Source organism: Pelmatolapia mariae, linkage group LG7 (genome assembly GCF_036321145.2).
Source record: "Pelmatolapia mariae isolate MD_Pm_ZW linkage group LG7, Pm_UMD_F_2, whole genome shotgun sequence".
NCBI classification, from domain to species: Eukaryota; Metazoa; Chordata; class Actinopteri; order Cichliformes; family Cichlidae; genus Pelmatolapia; species Pelmatolapia mariae.
Window position 1 is genome coordinate 4,448,108 of NC_086233.1, and position 26,329 is coordinate 4,474,436.

At 41.0% G+C, this 26,329-nt stretch overlaps 1 protein-coding gene across 1 annotated transcript in view; it reads left to right on the forward strand.

Annotated features, from left to right (window-relative positions):
• Positions 1 to 26,329, forward strand: part of znrf1 (zinc and ring finger 1) — a 71,059-nt gene that overhangs the window by 31,161 nt on the left and 13,569 nt on the right. Inside the window, exon 2 of the mRNA XM_063477611.1 lies at positions 16,482 to 16,577. Within this exon, the coding sequence (XP_063333681.1) occupies positions 16,482 to 16,577 (96 nt within the window). The remainder of the gene's footprint in view (positions 1 to 16,481; positions 16,578 to 26,329) is intronic.

Here is a 26,329-nt window from a genome sequence, read left to right on the forward strand (position 1 = left end):
TGATTTATTCATCTATTTGAGAAAATGTGAGGGCATCTCCTTTTGCAAGCATGCTGCTGAAGCTACTGCTTTCATTGATTTTGGTGTGTTTTTATTATTTTAGCTTTCCTTTTAGGATGTCAGGGGCCTGATTGGGATGGTCTGCAGTTCTGGCCCCTAGTGTGTTGTGTTCGTGGCTGCCTGTGTGTCTTGAAGCGTCATTTGCAATTGCTCATGTCTCTAATTGCTTAAATGTTTCTCCTGCAGCATGCAAAGTCTGAAGAGCATCTGGACTTGAAAATTCTTTAAGATGTTTCACCTCTCATCCAAGAGGCTTCTTCACTTCTAAAACCAAATGGCACCGGTCCAAGTGTAAACCCTAGTGGAGGTTGTCCCTTAAGAGGGTCGTTGATCCACTATTAATCATGTACATCATCACATGAGCCAAGATGGATTCCGCTGAAACCACTGTGAGCTCTTGCCTCATCCTATCATGTGACCTGTTAAGATTACCTGACACAAGATGTGAGTGTGGGTTAAACAGGAATCAACAACCCTCTAAAGGGACAACCTCCACTTGGGTTTAAATACCTTGGACTCTCCACCATTTGGTTTTAGAACTGAAGAAGCCTCTCGGGCGAGAAGTGAAACATCTTCACAAAGCTTAAAGAAGTCTAGTTGCTTTCTTTCCAAGTTCCTTAGACTATCATGAACTTACAGAGACATGACGCATGCCAGCACATTTGTTTTAACAAAATCCTTTAATCCACATGTCCTGGGGAAGTAGAAACATCTCAGAGTGAAGTACAAGATCTCACTGTCTTAGTCACGAATGTGAACAACACCAGCACAGACCTGACTGCTCTCACCAGCATGAAACACTTGATTTCAAATAGTGCCCGCTACTGAAATGTGTAGCCAAGGTTCTGCTGAGCATAACAAATCTGCAAAGTACCTTGCATGAGGTCAGATTTCTATTACTTTGTGGTTTATTGATCTCAAATTTGTGTATCCTCAGTGGGTGCGGTGACCTTGTGTACCTTTCTCCTGACACCACCTCTCCCTCCCTCCCTCCCTCCCTGTAACTTTTGCCAGCCTGTTGTCCTTTCACGTCTGGTAAATATCCTTATCTAAATATCCTGATGTCATCCACATGTTCGTAAGTTCAGCTGTGGGGGAAAACATATTTTTCAGAACTAACATACAGTAAGACAAAAAAAGGACGAAAAACCCAGAATAAAGTCACCTGGACAGGTAAACCATGCAAGTGTGCAAAGCACTATGTGCAATTAGAAGTGAATAAGCACTATTGCTATTGTGCAATTTAAAAAACAAATGATCAAGATAGTGAAAAAAGGATAAAACAGTTTTAAAGTTGACTTTTATTGGAATAATTAAATGACACATTATTACCTGCAAAGCTCTACTAATGAGACAGTTTGGGTCAGCCTGGCCTTGTGTGCAAAACTGAGGCCAAAAAGTGCCACAAGGCTTTGGCTTACACGTTCGGTATTGATTGTAGGGTACAGTAATTGAATGCAGCCTTACTGAGAGGTTTTATGAACTCAGAGCATCAATCACTATTACCATTCAGTAAACAGAGATTGTTAGAATCCCAGAGACTGTAGCACTAAGCTGCAAGAGCATGGTTTCAAAAAGTGAATCCCCACTACCACCACAGTCTTACTTTCCAGCTTGCTACAAAATCAGGACACTGTTTCTGCACTGGCACTGAATGTTGGCTGCAGTGAGACACAGAGTCTTCCAGGATGAGCATAATTCCTAGAGCTGGTGCCATCCTTCAGCTCCTGGCTGTTATTGGAGGAACTCATATGACTCTCTTTGTCATGGAACCTTAACCCCGTGTTCTTGAGAGCAGTGAAAGTACTTAATTGGAAAAAAAATAATATAGTTTTTGCTGTCAGTTAAGAGTGTTTTTTTTCTGTCTCATTATTGCAAAAACTTGGGGAAAAAAAATGTTCTGACAGCAGAGCGTTAGGGTCATCACCGATAATGACCGAGACATCAAAGAGGTTAACAAGTGAGTCAAATTCAAGTTCTGATGTGATGAAAACACAATAAAATCGATCCATCTATAATTGCCTGTGACACCAACCAAAGGAAGGACACCGAGCCTTAGGTAATTAAATGTTATCAAGGATGAGCTGAAGTACAGTGAGCCCGAGATTAATGCAGTATGTCCAGACAAGGTGATTCAAGACCCTGTTAAGGCTCACCCAAATTTATAGGCTTTTGATTCAATTTTTAATCAATTATATATGAGACATATATATTACAAACTGCATCTGCATCCCATTGGAACATCTGTAATATTATATCTGAAAGTCAGAATGAAGTTTCTTCATATTTGGTCAAAAAAGAAGGCAAACGCTGTGAACTGTAATGCACTCACATTTAAGTAGCTCTTTTTTTACTGTCTATTTAAAGTGCCTTAGATTACAAGTCACATTATACCCATACATTCATTAAGCACATTACTCTATACAGATCGCACCTGTGGCCAATTTAGAGACTCTAATTAAGCTTACATGCACGTCTGTGGACCCAGAAACATACTGAGAACATGCAAACTCCACACATTTTATCTTTCCATCTCAATTTTGACGCCTAAATATTTTGTGACCACAAATGTCTCGAGAAAAATGATATTGTGAACCTTGGTCATTTCAGCTGTTATATTTATTTATTTATTTTGAATGGTTCCTTTTCTTTGTACATGATTCTTTCATTTTCTTAAGCTGGGCTTTCTCCTGCTCTCCTGCCTTAGCAGTGCAGGCTTCTCTCTTGCAGCACTGTCACCACTTTTGCTGCTTCACCTGGAGATAAATGTGTTTCCTTATATAGAAACTTGGGGGTGTGACAGTATTCAGATGGTATATTGCACAAGCCTGCTGGTTCAGAATAGTTTACCAACATACGCACAGTGATACAAGCAATATCGGCCGGAGCGCACATTTCATAAATCCAACTGTAAATTTTGCAAATGCACTTGTTTTTGTTGTGCAGGATAAGAACATTTCACGCACATGTAAGTAAATGAGAAGCAATGTTCAGCTGGTTGTCAGCTGAACAGACGATGCTGGTGAGACTGTCATCAATGAATTGTCCTTTTTCACTTCTTAGTCCTTTTTTAATTCGCTTCTTATATGATGTTGCTCACAAATAAAAGCCAGTGTTTGAAACAATTGCTTTTGTTTTTGCAATGGTCTTCTGCATTTTAACTGACTCAGCCTACTTCACACTTCTCGTGCTGTCAAATTCTCGATACATCAGCATCACAGGCAGAGGCAACTGGCTCTTAAGTCCCCCCAGCATCCGTCCACATACCAGTGATTATTGGTAAGAACCTTCTAGGGAAAAAATGTTCAGGACGTTCTTTAAAACTATCGAAATTACATATTATAGACATTAGCCTGCAACCCAGACCTGAGAATCATCACACGCAATAATGCAATCACCATTCTACACGGGTAGATTGGTGATTGCTGAGAGATGCACATAAAAAGTGAATTGCAATAATCAAGACGGGAGAAAATTAAAGTGAAAAGTTCGAGATGATTGACTGACAGTAAACGTTTGATTTTTACAATATTTCTCAGATGAAGGAAACAAAACCAACCAGCAACTTGACAAAAACTAATTTAGGCTAAAAATGAGACCCGACATTTGAGTGAGATTTCTGATTCTGTTTTTTAACAAAGAATGTCGAAACTTAACATAAACACTGAAACTGGAGTGACGTCAGGTGCACAAAATAATTTGAATATCGACTTTTTTTTCTATTATCTGGTTTGACAAAACCTAAAATCCAAGTCTGAATTTGCTAACCAAGACTTTCTGCTTTGGGCTCTGTGAGTGTCTCAGTGTCCTTTGACTTTTCCACACATAAAGTAGTGACGCAAACTTCAGTCACAGATATTATCAGGACAGGAGGCAAAAAATAAACATGTCAAAACACAACACATTGCATGCATTGTGTGCTGTCAGGTTTCAGGACATCGTCTTAGCCTTTACATCACTGATCTGTGGCCAGTCTCGGTGGTAAACAGCCAAAAACAGACTGATTCGTTTTCTAATCTGTACTTTATGAGCTACAGTTACGGTTGGGTAAAAACATGTTTATATATTGTCTTCATCACCATTTCGGTGTCTTTCTGACACATGCAATTTGCACTGTTTTCAGTTTACTGCACCACTTGTTTTAGTGGTATAACTGACTTACAGCTCAGCATGTTGCACATATAAAATGCGTTCATTCAGCACAGACCCTGTATTACATGACTTGAAGAAAAGAAGGAGATAAATGTGATACTTTCAGACAGTTACACACTAAGCTTGGAGACATGACACAGGAAACACAGACTTTCGGCTCCACATACCTTGCAAAACATTTAATATTGCTGTCCATAAGTAACCTTGCTACTGTAGCTGCTGTTTCCAAATCCACTTTGAGCCATTTGTTGCTGGTGCAATGTTTACTGTGGGGTTGCAAGGTTTTAACACTCTGCAACAAAGGCCAGCTGACTCTTGGATGTTTTTGTGACCTATAATGGGTTACAGAACATTGTGAAACAAGTAAGATACTCTGTGTGCACTCTCAGAATTGTCTTTGAGCAGCAGGCGCTTTAGAAAGCCACATGCAGTATGGCCAGTAAGAACCAACCAAAACTCATTTGTACCATCGGTTGTCAAATGTATTAATTTGTGCAAGTTTGGGTTGTAGACAGTTTCTTTTTGAATGTATTTATTGTATTATTAGGGCTTCATCATTAATATCATTAGGACTAATTAAAAAGAGTATCTTATTTGTCAATCTAATGTTAGTATTGTTCGCTAACAAGACACCCGCATCTTTTTCACTCAAGTGTTTTCAGCAGTCACATCACACATTAACCCTGACCCTAACTCTAGTCAATCACAATGTGTAAATGTTTCATTGTTTTGTTAATCTGCCAGCTATGTGTGATGTTCGATTTTGAGAATGTGATTATTTCCTGGGTTCACGTGTCAAAACTGTTTTAGAGAACACACGCATGAGACCCAAACCTTTTAAAACGTATTCTGCCGCTCTCATTCAGCTCTGGCTGAAAGTAGCAGCCCACGCGAACATGTCATACATGTCAATGTGTGGTGTTCGTGGCTTCCTGCTGACAGAGTTCAGCGTCAGTGTCTGTCTTGATGTATTTATCAGTGGCTATTTGGGAGCTGCAGCAGGGTGTCAGGCGGGGCTTGGCCACCAAGGCTCGATGAAATATGCATTGGCCCGAGATTGAGTTGACTGACCTTGCTCGGTTGTGTGTGTTGTCTGTGCAGGGGTTTGACAAGAATAAGTCTCCATGGGACTATTTAATAGCACTCGGGCTCAGAGGGTGTGACTGCTCTATCTGTTCGGCCCCTTTCCTTGTTGTTACTGCATAGTCATGCAAGTTATGTGCCGGTGCTGTTTGTGTGTTTTTAGTCCATAGACAGGTGGACTGGAGAACAGATGAAGGTTGAATGGCAGCTTCAGTGCAGAGCGTCTCCATTTCTTATACCTGGATGGATTGTTTTGACAGAAGTCACGACCACGAAAAAACTGAAATGACTACAGTGCATGAAGAACTCAATTACCAAGCTTGGACCTGTAGGCCTTATTAACATCCCTCCCTGCAAAACTAGTTGACTTTTGACCAAGAGGCTGTTGACCTGAGCTGTTAGTATCAATCATTTTCAAAGCACCACACATACGAAGCTGTTTTGCATCACATTTTGTTTCATTTTGGGGAAAAAAGTATCCGTTATTAACATTTCCTTTTTGTACTGACAGCCGACACCGGATTAGAGGTTCATACTTTGATCACAATTAAACATTGACAAACATCTGACATTTTTAGATAATCTTGTCATGAATGTGCGATGATGTCATTGGTCAGAACTGGAAATGCAACCTGTGAGGAGTATTCATACAGTTGAGAATAAAAATATTGATAAAGTTGCTGGTGTTATGATGTAATTGACCAATTTCAGAGCATAGTCGGCTAATCTGAGATACATTGTGTGTTTTATGGAATATTTTTTAAAAACAACCATCCTTCAGTTTTAAAGAAGCACAAAGGCAGTAAGATGTTTTAGCAAGTGAACCTCTGTTTTGTAATTTCACTCGCTTCATGAGACGCAGTTACTGAGTGAAAATGTTTACCAGCTACACAGAATTCACTTCTGTGGTGCTGATTTAACTTATAATCTGATTTATAAGTCAAAGTAGAAACTTCTAGCTAATTGTGGTGGTGCCACAGGCACCACCGCAGCCTATGGCGCTAACGTCGTACATATAGAAGAGTAAGAGGAGAATGACTCAGAGTTGTTAGAGAAAAGCTTCAAAGTAGCACCAGGAGGCACTGGAGAAAAAGCTAACGGGCATATGGAATCAAACTTTTCTTTCAAAAAGAATACAGTTAAAAGCAACATTCACACTTTCTAGCTAAGCTGTCACCCAAGATAACGGCCCACGCTCTTTTAAGTATCAATCCTGTGAGCAGCACAAAGTTGATCGTTTAAGCAACTCTGTTACACTTCATTGGAAATCATAGGCGCATTTAACATTTAGTTATTGGGCTGTTAGAGGAGCACTATCATTGTTGAGTGTGTGTTTATGTGTGTGAGCTGGCTAAGTTTGCTCAATACGGCCAGTTTCTCTTGTTCTCAGTCATGTCACAAATATGCTGCTGTATTGGACACAAGATCCATAGAGGCTGGGGACTATCACACCAGGTAAGACCCCAGGTGCAGGCTGTGTAAAGATGCCCCTGAGACAATCCAGCACATCAGCAGGGTGCAAGATGCTAGCAGGCAGGGCATACATGGAACGCCATAACCAAGTGGCATAGTGTACAGAAACATCTGTGCAGAGTATGGCCTGGAAGTCCTGAGGTCAAATGGGAGATGCCCCCAAGGGTGGTGGAGAATGGCCGAGCTAAGATCCCGTGGGACTTCCAGATACAGACGGACACAATTGTGATGGCTAACCGACCGGACATAGTGGCGTTAGACAAACAGAGGAAGACGGCCATAGTGATAGATGTAGCGGTTCCGAATGACAGCAAAATCAGGAAGAAGGAACATGAGAAGCTGGAGAAAATCCAAGCTCTCAGAGAAGAGCTCGAGAAGATGTGGAGGGTGAAGGTAACAGTGGTCCCAGTGATAATCAGAGGACTAGGTGCGGTAACTCCCAAGCAAGGTGAGTGGCTGTCCAGAAGCGTGTGGCATAGAAAGAACTGAAGCTTAAGATGACTCAACTTAAGACGAACCAGGTCAGAGCTGTATTTTCAGGCGCTAACTGCCTCCAAGTGTTGAAAGCTTCAGATAAATTCTGCAGAGCACAATTACAAAAAGTACCTTTAATGAAACTATTTGCTATCAGAATTTGCCAAATTTTATTTACACTACTTTATAAAAGTGTTAATAAGGCTGCCCCCTACATAAGAAACAATAAAATGCTGTACTTGGGTTTGAGTGGTGTGGTGGTTAACACTTTTGCTTTACTACGAGAAGGTTCTCGGTTGATACTTCCCAATCAGCTGAAGCCTTATTGTGTCGCTTGTGTTCTCAGACAGTTTTAAAAGATTGTCTTGCATCATTAACTCGTGTTTGAAAAGAGGTGGTTGGTATGAACACAGAGAGGAAAGAGTTCTCTCTAAACTCCAGCCCAAACCAGTTTAGTTTAATGCTTACCTATGAAGTGCTGAAAATCTGCATGTTCTTGTTCATCTATTCTTTGTCACAGAGAATATGTGAAGAGTTAGCGTCACAATGACAAGATGGATGAAAGTTAGTTGAGGCTCCAAGAACCATCAACTTGTTTGCATTAATCCTGTATTATATCATAATTAGTAAAGAGCAAAATATTTATGTCGAAAACAACATTAACGATTATTTTAGTCGACATTTCCTGCTGTGAAGTGTAATAATAATAATAATAATAATAATAAAGGTTATTAAAGGTCAGTCATTCAATCAGTCAGTTTATTAGTATTCAGCACCAATCAGCATGATTTTGCCGCGAGTGACTGATGTCATTAAGAGGATGAATGACTGTTAATTACAAGTGGATGTGTTTTAATTGCTTTAGCCGTAATCGGATGTTTCTGTTGTGATTAAACTGATTTTCAGTGGATATACAGGAATTGATTTTCTCATCCCTTTTGTGATTGTTGAAGGGAGCAGATTTCGCCCTTTTGATAGTTTGTTTCTACTTGAGGCAGGAGTGGCAGTACCCATCTGATAGAGAAGATTTTAAGGACCCATCTGCTGTTGGAAAAATCCAAGAGCAAAGATATCTGACAATGTTCTGCCAAATTAATGTGTTTTTTTTTCTGCTTCAAGAACTGAGCTCATCTCCTACAGCGGCTGAAGACTCTTGGATACTGTGTTGTGCTAAGAAACAGAGCGCAGAGAGAGATGTAATGAAATTAAAATGCAGGCACTGAAATTGATTTTGGCCCAAACTAAATAATAATCTGTTGGTGAGGACATTAACTCAGCTTCCGGGTGGTATTCCAGTGCACCCGTCACACTTCATGCATATTACATTTGCTTTGTCACAGTTTATAAACCGTCATCTGGTGTTTTAATGTGACCAATCAGGCGAGGCTGCCGATCATGTGGTGGTCCTCCTGACACAAATCGTGATTTAGTAAGACGCCAGCAATGAGCCAGCTGCAGGGAAATCCCGACTGGAAGCTTAACAACAGATTTTGCATTAGGGTCCTTATCCAGCTTTGATTTCCACCGTTCACTGAATGCTAATTATTGTATCACAGCGTCGCGCTGCTCTTCTCTGCAACTTTGACTCACAGATGTTTTTCATCACTAAAACATCAGAGAGGACTGACTGAGAAAACAGGATAACTCAGCATTCAGTTTAATTCAAGTGTTGGCTCTGAATGTAAAAAATGGTAATACATGCAGCACCTGCAGCCAGACAGAAAACACAAACACCGAGCAACAAGGTGAGATTTACTGCACTTTAAAAAGAATCATTATTTTAATTTTCCATCTAAAAGTAGCAGCGCCAAAGGGGAGAATGTTCTTTATCAGTTATTAGTTCTTACCTTATAAAGATTTCAGTTTCGTTTAAACTGGTGGGAAAAACCTACAATCACTGGCCACTTTATTAGTTACACCTTGCTAGTATCACGTTGGAACCCGTTTTGCCTTCAGAACTGTATTAATCCTTCATGGCACAGTTTCAACAAGCTGCTGGAAACATCCCTCAGAGATTTTGGCCCATGTTGCCATGATAGCATCACACAGTTACTGCAGATTTGTTGGCTACACAACTCACTGTCATGCTCATGAAAGCAGTTTGAGATAATTTGAAATTTGTGACGTGCTGCATTATCGTGCTGGAAGCAGCTGACAGATGATGGGTATTTGGTAAAGGTCTCGTAAAGGGTGGACATCGCCAGCCATAATACTCGGGCAGCATGTGGTGTTTAAAAACTTCTTCGGAAAATATCCTCCACACATTTACACCACAACCACCAACCTTAAATGCTGATACAAAGCAGGATGTGTCCATGCTTTCATGCTGTTTATACCAAATTTTGGCCATGCCATCCAGAAGAAATCGAGACTCCTCAAACCAAGCAACAGTCTTTCAGTTTTTTCTGATCAGTTTAGGTGATTGTGTATGAACAGAAGCCTCAGTTTCCTGTTTTTACCTGACAGAAGCCGGATAAGGTGCGGTCTTCTGCTGCTGTACCACGTCTACTTCAAGGTTCGGCACATTAAGCATTCATGCTGTTATGCATACCTTCTAAGATAGGATAGATCAATAGATAATTTATTGATCCCACAAGAGAAATTGTTGTAAAAAGTGGTTATTTAAGTTACTGCTAGGTTAAAGCAGTCTGGTAATTCCCTTCTGACCTCTGACATCAACAAGGCATTTTCTCCTTGAGAAATACTGCTCACTGGATATTTTTTGTTTTTCCAGTCTGTTCTCTGTAAACCCCAGAGATGCTTGTGCAGGAAAATCCCCCCAAAATAAGTAGTGTCTGAAATTTGCGTATGAAAACAAAGGCACTGCGCATGCGCGTTTTACCCATATTCTATCGCGATATTTCATTTTCTTGTCGTTGCCCAACATTATACCGGTATTACCGTGAACGGTATGATATGGCCCAGCCCTACCAACAACCATGCCGTGTTCAAAGTCACCCTAATCGTCTGTTTGAACTTCAGCAGTTCAAAATGCACTGAGTTGGTGGTTCTTGCTCTTGGTTCAAAATGAGTGGACGAGACAAGAAAAGAAATCAAAGGGACAGGCTTTGGAGCCATACAGGACGCACAGTCTGACAATACACAGCAGCTTACATCCACTTTGCCTTTAAAGCTGGTGTGAAGGGAGGTTGAAGAAAGCTAAAAGAGCTGAGCGGCTGCACCAAATAAATAAGGATCAATCAGGTCTCTTAGAACCCTAGAGTAAAAATATGGAGCTGAAGATGAGCACAATAGATTCTCTTTAAAGTATTTTAATACAGTTACCTCGTCCTGTATCCTAACTGAGATATACCAACAGAAATCCAGCCCAATTGTTTCTGAATGTAAGTTCATCCCAAATCAAACTGATATAAGAAATCCTTTGCAGTGAAAGATTACAGCTAAGCCAAGGAAGAAATCAGTCTTTGTTGCTTTCTAACAAACATCATCTAATGAACAATGGCTGCCGTATGTAATATGTTAGTAAGAAAATAATTACTCAGTGAAGCTGGATATGAGCAAAGATTTGTATAAAGAGGCATTGCTGCTGAATGTTTATATGTAGCTCTATATTACTTTGAGTAATGCAAGGCAAACACATTTCACTTCTATTATTTTCAAGAGAACGCAGACACCACTACAACAGATACCTCTAAAACTGGACGCCTCACACCAGAATAATCTGGATCAGGGATGTGAAGCTCATTTTACGTTGTGGGTCTTAAGTGGGCTGGACCAGAGAAACTACAGGATAAACATGTAAAAATAGATAGAAGGTTCTAGTAGTTCATTTAAGTCAGTCATTGTTAAGTCAGCGTATAATTTAGTTGTAAAAAAACTAGTGCTGTCAGTGTTAATCTCCTTAAAATGATATTAACGCCATAACCGCATTAATGTGGCAAATCTCTGTTAGCGAGGGATCGCCCCGTGCGTGGGGCTGCACGGCGTCAACGCGTTGGCGCGGTTAGCTCATTAACACGTTAGCACCGTGCAGCCCCACGCACAGGGTGATCCGCGTTTACTCGCTAACGGGGATTGCCGCGTTAATGCGGTTAACGAGATTAACACTGACAGGACAAAAAAAACCAAAAAGCCCAGATGATTTTCCCCTGAAACAGATAATTTTCAATAGCAGATGGTGTAAAAACGGGAACCTTTCTCTCATTTAATTGTTTATTTCTGGCTTCATTACTTTGGTGTTTTATGAATTGCAGTTGGTGAAGGTGGGGGTGGGGGTGGGGGGGTTTATTAATAGAAAAAGGTCTAAAACTTGTGAAAATACAGTTAAAAGTTGATTATCTGTGCACTCGTTCACATTTTCTAAAGCTGTTCAGTGGGCCAGATTGGAGTCTTTGCTAGGTCAATTCTAGCCCCTGGGCCTTGTGTTTAACACGCCTGATCTACAGGTTTAAACATTATTGGCTATTAATGGCCAGATGAATATTAAATCAATGTTGCTATGTGGTGAACGGTCCACCCTCCACAGAAAACTGTCTGGACTTTTTTAAGTTTCTTGAAGACGGTTCATCCGAGAAGCTTCTTCAGTTCTAAGAGCAAATGGTGGAGAGTTCCAGATTTTAAGCCCTATGGGAGTGTCCCCAAGAGGGTCATGGACCCCCTATTGATCACCTTGGCTCATGTGATTGCTCTTAGAACTGAAGAAGCTTCTCGGATGAGAGGAGAAATGTCTTCAAGGAAACTTAAAGAAGTCCAGACGCTTTTTTTTTCAAGCTCCTTAGACTACGATGACCTGGATGACTGAGAACCAGACATGTCGTTCTCAGCAGCACTGAGAAATTTCTCCTCTTTGTCATTTGGTGCCAACCGTCCCACAGCTCGCAACCATAAAAGCGCTGTGTGGCATTTATCGCCACATCACCTGTGGTCCTAAGATGACACTGAAGGAAAATATTAGAGAAATGTGCCCGTTTGACATGAACCAACTCCTGTACAGTAGGACTGCAAAACAGGCCTGCGCACACTCACAGCACACATCTGTGTCCATGCTCTCACATAGGCACCAGTATAATTAATTCATGATCCGGCCCTGTGATTTATTTTCGTCCCTATCTGACCTCATGCGCTCCTTGAATACGAAATGTCCGCGAGGATTCGCGGCGCTTGGCTGAGTTGAAAGCGAACGCACACACAAGCTGCGCAGATAGAGTCCTGCTGGACCACGTATCACAATCCTTCATTTCTCCTCGAAATGCTTCAGCTCTCTCACCTTCTTCCTGCACCTCTTTTTCACTCATTTCTTCCATCTCCCACTCTCTGCTCATCCCTATGGAGCGTCTGAAAATAGCAGCTAAGGGAAATGTGGGTCAGCTGCCATGTAGTGTGTGTAGTGAACGTTTCTCTGTGTGTTTTCTACCTGCACCTCCTTAGCGTTTTTCACATTTCACAGAAATGAGCACCATGTATGTATGCTGCAGTTCTGCAGTGTTATTTTTGTTTTTTACTTTATTTTCCACTTGTAAGCCTGTGAATGTCTTAGAACTGTATGTGTCATCACTCCAGCAAATTCTCACACAGGAGAAGCTCAAACCTTTGTTTAGCTTTAAGTCCTTTTACCTCAGCCAGGTACAGGGACCTGTCATTAATTTCCATTTTTGTCAGCTGCCAATTTTCTATCATGGTAGCTGCCATTTGTGGACTGAGGCTGCCTCGTATTGCTACAATTTAAATGGAGCATTTATTATGCCTTATTTCTGTTTTATCAAATTTAGTAGAGTTGCATCTAACCATCTTTAGAATGAGCTCCATATCACCAGTGCTTGTTTAAATACTGTTATTTAGTGGCGATTTTATGGCGGAAATGCTTCTCTCATCCAGTCATCAGAACAAAACTGAGAGGATATTTTGAGTGTTGCCTGTGTCTAAAAAGTTCAGCATATGTCAAATGAATATCATACAGTAAAATCTGATATTGTGGCAGAGAGTGAAATTATTTGTCTTCAACATATTTGTAGTTTGACAAATATGTTAATAATATCAACAATCTGACATTCACCTACAGAATGATCCACCATTTGGTGAAAGTGGGGAAGAAGAACAAACTTTTTTTTAACCAGGCTCGGGAAGGGGGAACCCTGCTTTCAGGGCGAGAAGAAAGAGAAACACAAAGTACAAGAACTACAAGAAAGAACGGATCAAAATGAATGACATGCAGCAGTGGCATATAAATACATGATGACTGAAAAGAGGGGAGAGAGGAAGAAATGCCCATGTTATCACAGGAAGTCCCCAATATCATGAGCCTATAGCAACCTAACTAAGGTATGGTCACCTGAGTTTAAAGTAGAGATGGTGTCTGCCACCTGAAGAGTCTCTGCCACATATTCGAGTTTTAGAAACTTTAGGAAGCACACGTTACCCTGTAAACTTAAAGCAATGAACTCTTTTGGGATAACATCATAGTGTTAGTCCTGAATATATGATCAAGCCTGATCATACAAGACATTAACAGGGAACTGGTGAGGGAAAAATACAACCTCTGTTAATACTCTTCCTGCAGAATTTGTACCAACTGAAAGCTCGTCTCCTCACAACTTTAACTTAAAAATTAATTTGGTCACAGTTATGTTATATGCACAGTATGCTGCCATGTTGCAGTTTAGTTTTAGGTGGGCTATTTTTTTAACTAGAGTTGTCACATGTCCAGTGTTATTTGTAGCTTGCAGTTCCTCCTGCTAGACTGAGAAGCTCCTGCTTTTAAAATAACACCCCATTAGTAATGTCTACGAGCTGTTATCGTTATCTATAACTGACAATTTGGTGTTAAGTATCATTTAGGAAGAATAGAATAGAATAGAATAGAATAGAATAGAATAGAATAGCCCTTTATTGTCGTTGTTGTGTATAATGAAACTGTGAGTGGTCCACACCAACTGTGCAGGAATAAAATATAAATAGTAAGACAGTGAATATTGTAAAGGTTTTAAAACCACACAAGCAAGAAGTTTTACTGCCTAAAGCTAACCAAATGACATAAATGAAAATAAATGGTTACTGAAAGCAACAAAAGGGCCTCAGATCAGAGCTGAACTAAACCCTCTTGGCTGAAAATGAGATTATTAGTTTCTTATTTGGAAGACTTACAAACTTGTTGGCACCACAGGCACATCAGTGACCACCTGTCATAAATGTTTGACCTCTTATCAGAATATAGTGGTTGGGGATTTGGAGCGGGGACATCGTCCTGACACACCCAGCAGCGAGTTGGGAGTTATTTGCTCGCGCCTTGTCCCATCTCGTCAAGCAGATCCCAGAGCTTGCCTTCTCCACCTGGTTGGTGTCTGGCCCCCTGTAGCACCAGTTCCTGGAGATGTTGAGTCTGCAGAAAAGCCTCCACTCCCACTCAGCGTCCCAACTTCTGCGCGCTGACATGTGACCTCTTTAGTTTCACTGTCTTACTGGTTCTGTGTGATTCTGTTATGCCTGTTGGGGGTTTTTACCCTCTGCTGTCATTCTGCTGGAGTACCAAACTGTACATGCAAGGTCCAAGACACACTGTTTATCTTGACTGTGCGCTACAGCAGTCTTGCAAAACTGCTGCGGCTCACATACCTGTGGACATTGTGAAGCTGATACTATTCCAAACTTTATTCCAAACTCCTTTCTCTGTAGCATTTAACGAAACTGATTTTTTTCACTGCTGTCCACAGCAGCAGTCCTGGCCACAGCAAGTTTATCTCACTTTACCTCATGCAGCCTGACCCTATTGAGAAAGGTTGGAAGTTGTTGGTCTAAAACTAGCAAAAGACAAGAAAGGAAAGAGCAATTAGGAAAAGAAAAAGACAGAACATTACAAATTAAGAGGTCTAATACTTCCAGGATTAGTTAGCAACAGCAAAACGCTATGCACCTAAAACATTTCCACAGAAAGTCTCTGAAAAGAAGAAGGGGAAAAATGCTCAGCAAGAATTCCTGGAGAAAGAAGACCCCCATCAGTGTAATTGTTTATATATATGCAAATCTCATTAAACCACCAAACAACTGTAGCCTTACCTCCCATATAATCGATTTTTAATAAACCTAAACCAAAAAGCAGTGAAACTGGTGGATATTTCCAAAGAATTTACACATTGAAATTAGCAGTTTTGTATTTTTTAAATGTTTTTTAGCAGTTTGTTGGTACCAGTCTTGATTTGAGCAAAGGTACAGTAGCGTGAGCTCAGTAAACTGAAGTAATCTGGTGAAAATGTACAAAACCCACTGGCCTAATGCCTGCTGAAACATATCCCATTCTCAGCGATGCTGAGCGTGAAGAGTCACTGCCGTTTTGACTGAAGCTCCCTTTTGTCACAGTCGCAGCTGTTTTCAGCTGTGTGACCCAGTGTTGACCTAATTATCTGGTATGTGTTATACTAATATAGTTAGCCCTGATGGCTCCAAAGAGCACAAACAGAGAGTACTGACACAGCTACAACTTTACAGAACTTGGGAAAACAAGCACAGATGAGTGTTTTTAAAGTGTGCATTGGGGTGAAAGGGAAGAACTGGATAGCACAATGATAACGGTCTGGGTTCATTCTAATCAGTCTTCCATATCACAAAGTTTTATTTTAGTCAATGTTTCTTTCCTTAACTGATAATTAAGTAGTGGCTAATGATTCAGCCTGTTTGTTTTTTTAGAAAGGCAGACCTTCTACTCCATCTGACACCAATTTTTCCTATTAGTAAGCTGGATATGCTAATGGCCACGCTAATAGAAGCCAATAAGTGGGTTATTATTTTTTATCCATTCTCTTAGTTTGAAAGTTAACTCAAAAACACCTAAACACCTTCCTGTCTTTTGTTTTCTCTTCTGGTTGGCTCACTTGTGGTGGTCCTTGATATCGTTGATCTCATTCAGCCCAAGATGGCGGCCATCCTGGGCTTCAGCTGGGGTCCGTAGTCCTTCCTACGGTGCGAGTTAGAAATGTGCTCTAACTCGAACATGCAGCAGGTGGAAAACTGGATCATGCGCTGTTATGATAAGTTCACCAAAGCTGCAGAGCAGAACAAAGAACCTTGCCAGCTGTATTCAAAGACTGTTTGGGTCTATTTGGGTATTTTAACATCAGAACGGCCGGGATTTCCTATTATCACATTCTTTTACATTACAAAATGACATTTTACATTTCGTTCCTTTGGGTGAAATGCACTCACAATGAAGCCGATGCTTGTTTATTTCACAGTCATGTGTGTGTATATATGTTTGCGCTGATCTTTTACTTTGCTCCTCTTCTTCCTAGGATTCAAGTGTCCTGTCTGCTCCAAGTCTGTGGCGTCCAATGAAATGGAGGTTCACTTTATCATGTGTCTAAGCAAGCCTCGCCTCTCTTACAATGGTAAGAAACACCTCCTTCTGTTCTTTTTATGATCGATCTGGTAGAAATCAGGCTCGCTGTGCCAGAGAACAATGAACTTGAAGGCCTTGAAGCTGCTGCGCTCATAAATATTCGTGACAAGGTGGGCGGGTCTAAAGACAGGAGCATGTTATCGAGCTAGTCCTTCAAAAACATGATAAATATGAATGAGGGGCAATGAGGAAAATCATAAAAATTCATAACATGAATTTACACAACCCGACAGTTTCAGCCATCCACTTTGGAAAATACAAACACAGCTGAGGCTGCAAAGCCCTCGACTGCTGCGCTCTGACATGTGACCTCTTCAGTTTCACAGCTCTTACTGGTTCTGTGTGATTCTGTTATGCCTGTTGGGGGTTTTTACTTTTTGCTGTCATTCTACTGGAGTACCAAACTGTACTTGCAAGATCCAAGACACGCTGCTTATCTTGACTGTGGGCTACAGCAGTCTTGCAGAACTGCTGCAGCTCACATAACCTGTGGACATCGTGGTGCTGATACTACCAACACTGCCTCGGTACATTGAGTTTTTTCTTTTATAATAACAGCCTACATTGAGTCTCAGCTATAAGCATACAGTGTGTATTTAGTCTTCACTTTTATAGGTTTAAGATGAGTTGGTATTAAGCTGCAACCTCCAGGGCTAACAAACCAAGCCATAAACTGCAGTTTCTGAGTTCCAAAAGCAACTCAGTCACTACTGACCGCCATGATGACGTGTCCAACTTTACAGTAGGCTTAAACATGTTTACAAACTGCTGCACAAACTCATGCATTTGGATACTGGCTAGGTTGAAAATTAGGGGTGTTTCTGCTTTGAGCGGGGCGCCAACTTATGCTTATTTTATGGTACTGCAGTTGTTTTTGTCTGGGTATGAATTTTATTACAAATAGAAAACCAACCGATGCAAACTTGTCATGAGCAAGTTTGCATTGGTTGGAAAACCAATGTACTATTGCCGGGTGTAGGCTGAATGGTGACTGGTTGAGAAGTCGGCCAGAACAGGGAAGAGAGCAACAGGGACAAGGAAAGTCATCAAAGATGATCAAAAGCAGCATGAAGAGGACTCAGCTTCACTTCAGCTCTTTGGATGTTCTAACGCCGCTCTTCTCTGTGGCTGAAGGATCAGTAGCAGCACAAGCAAGACTAGCTCACAGACCAGTTGCTTGTGAGATTACCCCCTCAGTACAGTACACAGCTACAACTTCAACTTCATGTCTTCAAAGCTAAGCTCTGCATACGAGCAACGCAAAAGAATGAAAGGCCACAAATTCTCAGCTTACTCTAAGTGCTGAAAACAGTGTAGGGATGTGGAGCCGGGCATGTCAGGGTCTTTTGTTTTACTTCATTGACCATGTGGGCAGTGCTGCCCTGTGTCACTCTGTTAGCTCATCCCTCCCTGTCTGCTGCCTGGCTGTTTTTCTCCCTGTTATCTAACCAACAGTTATAACTGATCATCTGGGACTTGTTATTGTGTTTCTAAGGGATTACACCTGCTGTTGGTTCAAGTACATCTTGAAATTGTTCAGCCTTTGTTGGATTGATCAACTGATCAATGAGTGATAATGAGCTAATCCCAGTGTGGGACTGCAGCTGGGGATGGTATCATACAATGCAGTTCTCCAACTGCTGCAGGATCAGGTTGGAGTGGCTTTTGAGCTCTCAGCAGATAAATAAACATTATCAGCTGCAGCCCTTGACCGGTCTGGGGCTGTGTAGAGCCCAAGGGGAAGTGTTTGCTGGGTGGACTGTAGGTATGTGAGGGTGAATGGTTTGCCTCTTGTTCCGTGTCAGCTGGGACGGGCTCCAGCCGCCAAAGTAGGCAAAGAAAATGTATTGAGATGGTAAGAGCTGTGAATAACCTTCGAAAAGCAACTACGCATGCATGGATCCATCAGTTTTCTTCCACTTGTCAAATTCAAAGTCGTGGCGGCAGTGGAGGTCGGCAGTCTGTCACGTAGCTAAGGCATAGAAACATTCACAACTACAGCAAACTTGGAATCATCACCTAATCTAACAAACATGTATTTGTACTGTGGGAGAAAGCCGGACTATGAAGACAGAAACCACACATGTAAACGTCCCAGCAAAAGATTCAAATCCTTCTTGCTGAGAAGCAGCAATTCAAACTGCTGCACGCCTGCACACAACTAAACTTTCAACATAAGACTCACCGGATTGTCCCAGTGAACTGACGGTGAAATCCTTTGTTCTCTTGAATAAACTCTGGAAAAATATATTTGCTCGGCTGTTACAATATGTGGGTGGCCTTCTAAGTAAAGTCTATGTTTACCTCGAGGTGTGGGCCAGTGTTCTGACATCGCACACATTTAAATACAGCATCGTTCCTAAGTAGACGACCCACAGGATGGTGAATATGCATTGGGAAATGAATTCACTCATGGTTTTAGGTAAAATTTGAAAAATAAAGCGCAGGTTTTATAACACTGAGCTCTTTGGTCCATTTTAGACTCAGTTATAAATAAATAAATACTGAATTTTACTATTTTTAAAAAGCCAGATGATTCCTGACTTGGGGGAATATTGCTGCGATTCTGACATCATTCATGTTTACTGTTACTCGGTGTCCACAGTGCTGCTCTGGGCTATTTATGAATGAAATAAAAAAGTACATAAAGCTGCTGCAGACACACGGTCTACCTTCCAGTCTCCTGTTATTTCCTCGAGCAGGCTCCTGTTTTAATTATGGCCTCGACTGCCGCTCCTGGTTGCTTGGAGACACGCGGTCGTCATGTCTGTTTGTTGCCCCACAGCAGTAAGTTGATTGACGCTTACTTGTTTGACTGTGCGTCTAAACGGGTCACCTTGTAAAAGTCTGCTCATACGTGGTGCTCATGTTTCTGAGCATAACGATAACTAATTGAGTGAATTTGTTAGAGGCTGATAGGACGGACACAAGAAGTCTTCAACCTGGCCATCGAGGCCGGTGCAGTAAAAAAACTACTGTAAGGTGGAAGCCTGCAGCTGAATTTGGATTGAGGATTGAGTGACAGAGACAGAGAGAGGAGAAGTGTAACTGTCTTAAGGAAGATGGGATCCAGAATGATGGAGTACCCTGATGGCTGATAACGGACGAGAGGAGAGGGCAAAAGGAGAAACACTCCCATAATTCCTCCTCTTTTCGGCACCTCCTGTCCTTCCTGTCACTCTTTATTTCCAGTAAATTACTCTCTCGTTCTCCCTCTGTCCCTCTCTCATCTGTGAGTCTGTCTGTCTGTTCCTGCTGTGTAATCTCGCTGTAATTTCTTTTTTCCCTCTATCTTCTTCCGTGTCTGTTCTCTTGGGTTTTTGAGGCCCACAAAATGGGCTGTGCTTATCTTGTTTCCCAACATGCTCAGGGGTGTATTGTCAATCACCTGGACCGACTGACTGCCGCACATTGGCACATCACACACATACACTCACACACACACATCTACTGTTCAGGAGATTCATAAATGCACTGAGGAACCTCTAAAGTTAAGCTGACTTGCTTATAACCTGCTTTACAAAATGAAGTTTTTAATACCACATCATCTGCATACATTTGTAGTTTTGTAGCAGAACTGTCTGAAGTGCTTCTTCCTGTCAGGGTGTTGATAGCCATTACACACATTTCAAATTTGAAACAGTACAACTGAGCAGACTTTATTCAGTTTCAGCGTAGAGTGTCTGTCTGCTGTGATGCACTGGATTCAAGGGCAAGGTTTTATAGCCCTTTGGTCGAACGCACAAGGTTATGGTGCATATGGTCAAAGGACCACTTGCTTCAGACCCAAACGCATAATTACACACTTTTGTCATGTAGAAACCTCACTAAGCAGGTTTAAATGCTTAGACCTGAACAAAATCACAAAATTCTTCTGGCTCATATCCTTTTGATACCCCTCTAACTTCCTAATAAAGATTTTATCGCTCTGTGAATGAGGGCTGTTATCGTTCTGCATCTAACTGTGGCTGGCACATCAAGGGGCTGGACTCAAAGGACACCTTGTACATATCTCTGAGCTACTTGGAGTCATTGGTCAGCCCTGGCTTGTCATTTCGTTCTGGAATTTAGACTTGTGAGTAAATCCTTTCTGCTGAAGCAGGCTTTTTACCAGGCTCAGCCTCACAACAAGAAGGTTCCTGGTTCAAAGACGTTTGTGGCCTTTCTGGGTGCTTCGATTTTCTCTGGGTACACCAGCTTCCTCACTTCAATAAGAGTAGAAAAACATATATAAAGTAAATTACATTACAAATGTCATTATTCAAAGGTGTACATGTGTTTATGAATCTGCTTGGCTATGTTACTACATGGTAACACTACCAAGAGTTAGAATTAGAAACATATGGCTTAGTTAGGGAGTAAATGTGCACATATTTATTAAAACTGTGTCTGATTATCAAAGACATCATTAAAACCTTCTGGTTCTGATGCCTCAACACTGCCATTTTGAACAGTGTTGGGTAAGTTACTTTAAATTAGTAACTTAGTTACATTACTAGTTACTTTTATCAAAAGTAACTCAGTTACTTCAAGTTACTCGTTACTTTCAAAGTAACTAGTTACTACGGAAAGTAACTTTGGTTTTACTCAGAATTCTCTTGTTAATGTGTTGCTTCCGTAACTGGATACCCAGCAAGATTGCCAGTCTTCTAGCTTGCTTACTTGCCACAAGTGCACTGTGCCACCTACCAATAGAAAGGAAAAGATAATCTGCATATTTCCACGAGAGAAATCCCACGCCTGGACCGTCGTTGATCGCCGCCATGATTCTAGCCTACGTCACAGCGTCACGTGCGCTTTTTACATCCAACACAAAAACTGCAGTCGTGGTGCTTTGATTGTACTCAGAACTCGGAAATTCTGCCTTCTGAATAGGAAGATGTAGGTAACACCAGACTGCAGATGAGCTGCATACAGGGCTGGACTGGGACAAAAAATAGGCCTGGGCGTTTTGACTGACCGGCCCGCCATTATAGGAAAAATCATGAAGCCTTTGAATGAAAACAAACGCTGTTGTGACAGTGATGTACACTGTTCTGATGGTATATATGTATCAATCTGTCAATCGTTTGTTGTAAGATTCAGATAATTATTTATTAAAAGCTAGATATTTTAAATGAGAAGAGGAAAGAAAAGTATTTCTTTGTGCCCCCCTCTCCCTGTTAATGCCCTACCTGGCCCCCCTGGCAGCACTTTGCTTTCCCCGCCCCTGCACAGTTACCAGCTGGCAGCTACATAGAAAAGGATCCTGGTGTTATTTGTCTCTCAGAAACTCTGATGATTCAGTAAGGACATCTCCTGGTTTCATCTTCATGTTTCCCTCTCACCAGATAACCAAACCGATATCATGACCAGCAGCTTTACAGCTGTGGCTCCAGCAAACATCAGCTGATACTAGAAATTAATATTAAATAAATTCTAACAACAGCTGATCAAGCTTAAACGTGCTGCTGTTGTTTAACGCGACATCTGCTGGTTTCCTCTTTCTGGCGCAAAGTGGGAGATAAACAAACAAGAGAGAAAAGCCGATCAGCTGATCATTGATCAGTTTCATGATTGAAGTAGAAACAGGAGAGGGAGGGGAGAGAATGAGAGAAGAAGAGGCAGCTGTGCAGCAAAGACACGGAATAACTCCAGCTTTGTCTGTTTTTCATTGTAGCTGAAGTACGGGACAAACTGTGTTCCTTTTCACCTCAATACGAAACGCGTAATATTTTCTCTGAATACGGAACGATTCCGTTTTTTACGGGGTGGTTGGCAACTCTAATAATTAACCTTATGAACAAAATAAAGTTCAGTAACATCATAGCACCCACCCAGCTGTATAGAAACTCCGTCATGCTAGCTAGTACGCAGTACGAAAAAGTCAGCACAACGAAAATAAACTCCACTTTAACTTGGTTTATATCTGACCCAGATAGACTGCAGGTCATAATTTCTTACCTGAAGTTCAGTTCACCTGACACTCAGACCGGCGGCTGCCTCGGGTCTCTCCTCCTCCTGCCTCCCCTTTCCCTCCTCCACCTGCTGGCTTCCACCACTTGCTAATGTTACTGAATCTGTGGAAGCTCCGTGCGATAGCCACCACACGAAGTAACGAATAACGAGCCTATCTAAATCCCAGTAACGATTAACGCGTTCCTGATTTTGGTATAATAACTAGTTACTGTGCTCGTTACCACAATAATAACGTATTTACTGTAACGCGTTATTTAATAACACGTTAGTCCCAACACTGATTTTGAACAGCCTCATATTTTAGCATTGGCGTAGCCAAAAATTTAGCTTCATAGTGGCCTCTGTTGATAAACTGAGCCTCTCCCACCCAAAGCCTGTAATTTTGTACTTTCTTCTTGAAACATAACATTATTTCATAAATGACATTTTTTCATTTATAATTTCTGCAGTATCATAAAAGACAGGTCACTGTTGCAGGATTGTGGAGGAACTGTAAAATCTCACCCTACTTCATAAATCCATATCTTTGTTATCATATAGATTTAGTATGAGTAAGCTAATACTGGCAGTGAGTAATAACAGCATTCTAACAAAGCTGTTTAAGGGCCAACATAATGTAAGGGCATCTTGTGGGATTAATTTGAAGTTTAAATCTCAGTACGTTGAAATAACGTCCTTTTTGTGTCTATCTGCTTACCCACCTGCCTGCACAGTGCAGAAGCAGGTGAGGGTTGTAGGTAGCACGAGTCCATGTGAGCTGACCACCGGATCTTTTCTGGGCTTTGACTTTCGCATGATGTTATTTTAATGCCTCGCACTAAATATAGCTCGTTGCACCGAGGGTGAGAAGGGGCCTCGTAAAGACCTGGAATGTCAGGGGGAGGTAGCATGAAGACACAGACAGATAAGAAAAAGGTGAAGAGGGGGGTGCAAGGCATGCAGTTTGCCTCACGCGGATCAGGTCACCGGAGGATACACGAAGAGGTTAAAAAAAGAGAGTTTGGTGCTGTGATTCAGAAAGGCAAAGAGCACCTCATCTAAGTCATTATAGATGCCAAATATCTGTTTGCAAGTGTGCAAGTTAGGAGGGAAGCAGGCAGGTGAGGAGAGACTGTGATTGAGAGACTTGCAGCACTGACACATATCTCACATCACATTCTTCCATATTTGCATCACAGTCCAATGCTTTGGTGTAATTTGCACCGTAAAGTTTACTTTCATATCAGAAATACTTAGATTTTCGTTTCATCGTTACAGCTCTTTTTCAGTTGCATCTTATCTCATTATTATGAGAAGATGTCACAGTTGTTATCAGTCATTGCTATACTCGTGAGGTCAGGGCTGATGGCGCTACCAGATTTAATATAATGGATTTGAGCTTTACTTTGTTATAATTATTTTTTTAACCTGATGACAGCCACCTGGTTCCTGAAAACTTGATTGCCTTTGATGGTGGCGACCGATGTCTTTTTGGTACCAGCCAACAACTGCAGATGCTGCTGTTTGGTTTTTACAGCAAAGATGTAAATGTGCAGAAATAAATTCCTCAATGTAAACTGTGACGTCTGCACAACTTAAAACGACCTTGTGTACATTTTTCCTTTTGACAACAGATACAAACCCGACAAAATTAACGAAATCACTAGAATGTAACTTTATCTGAGAAAACATCTATGTTAAACTAGGGACGGGTTGTACTTTCCTGTAATGCCATTTTATACCACAAGTTGGTACAGGGAGTCAATGTCATTGTTTTTTTTTGGCTACAATTAATGTCAAATGTTGTTTTTTTTTAAAAAAAAACCACTGTTAAAATACTGCCCTCTGGTGGTAAAGGTTTACATTTTGTAGAGTGCATAAAACCAATTTCAACCTGAACTCCACTCTAAATGACAAACATTGATGTTTTACATTGTTTTTATGCAAGCATACGTCAGCATCATGTTTTTAGTACATCACATATTAGATTACATGAGCAGGCTGGCGTCTATAAGCTGTAACAATGTTAAGATATAATCATGCATTGTGTGATTTTTGCAAAACTTTATTTTGTCATGGTGACACTGGAGGGCGTTGTATTATAAAATAACAACTGTGTTGTACAGCTCTCTGCAGGCCCTTTCATTTGATATATTACTCAATATATTTCTTGAAAAAAGGTTTCAAGGTCAACCTTGACCTTGGGCACTAAAAAGAAAGGTCAAGGTCAAATTGTTAGCCAACCTAGGTACTCATGTCCCCAAAGGCCTAGTATATTGTTGTGAAGTTTGGAGACAATAAAAACATATTTGTAATAAAGTTTTAACAGATTTTTACATTTGGTGTGACCTTGATCCGATTTTCAACAACATTAAATCAACTCAGATGGTTATTGGTATCTACCGTCATTGAGTGAAAAATGTGCCAAAACAAGTACCAAAATGTTCCCTCCAAAATGTATACTTATTCAGAAACATTGTATTCAAACTGTTACAGCCTGTTACTGTAAAGTAACAGGCTATAACCTCCTGAGAGGTTATAGCCTCCTCCCGAGAACCAGCCTATCTTTTGAATTATTTGAGCTACCCTACTAAGTCTTGATGTACTAAATAGAGGACATCCTGGGCTTTCCATTGATATCTTATGTGTTTGGGTGGCCTCTATTACCTCCAAAGAGGAAGGAAATCCTCCAAAAAGTTAAATGGGAAGATTCCTCGGTTCTCAGGAGGATTTATCAAAGTCATAACACACGATCGTTAATTATATCACTACATCACTATAGGTCGTTTGTACAAACAATGGCAACAAGTAATGTAGTTTTAAATAGTTCTGTATAGCATTATTATCACTTTGACCTTGAGATCAATCAGTTAACTTATATGACAAATTAGAGGTCAAATGTGACACAGTTTAAATCTTTATAAGGTACTTTCAATATGTTGACATAAGACAGCACACTTGTAAGAATCATGCAAGTTATAAGGCTTGTTGATTTTTGACCAATGTACCATAAAGCTTACCTTGCAGACCTTGACGGATGTAAACCAAATTTGAATGGATTGTTAACATGGTCCCACTCTACAGCCCTACAAAGTGTTATCAGAATTCCTGCAGACCTTTCTGAGCTAGAAGAATGCCCTGCATGCAAACGCTACCAAAAACATAACCTCCTTAGCAGAGGTAATTATGAGCTCTCTATTCAGGAAGTTGTTTTCCTTTTGCCTAAACTCAGCTAAACCCTAACCCTGCTGTTGTTGCATCATAAAACTGAATTCCCTGCTCTAATCAAACAGTGTCATCTCTGGTAAACTGGATTCGTGTACAAGCTTTGGTATTAGAGAAGGTCACAGCACATTAATGTCGTTGCAATATTACGAAAGGAATTAAACGTTAACACTAAAGTCAGCTGTAAGATTCTCTGGGACTGTGGTGGTTTGCTAGAACAGAGGTGACAGGCTGCTGCCTGATATGGTTAAAAGCCTAAAATACTGAGACTTCTGGCTGAGGCAGAGCTGTGATGAGTTAGAGCGCTGGCTTCATCCAGATGACCTCATTTTTTAAAGCATTTTCACAGGTGAAGCAAACACGATTGAACAACCCTCTTAACTTGATTATCAGCTCAGGTCAGGTGTTGACTTTAAATTTAATACACTTTGCACTCATTTCCAAACGGGCAAAACTGTGTGGCTTAAAGGACTGTGCCGGCTTTTTGGCAGTTGATTGATTTCTGAGTTTTCCCTGGTTTGATTTGCAGGCTAATAAGAAGTAATGTGCAAGATGCTAAGAGGAGGACTGGATGTATTG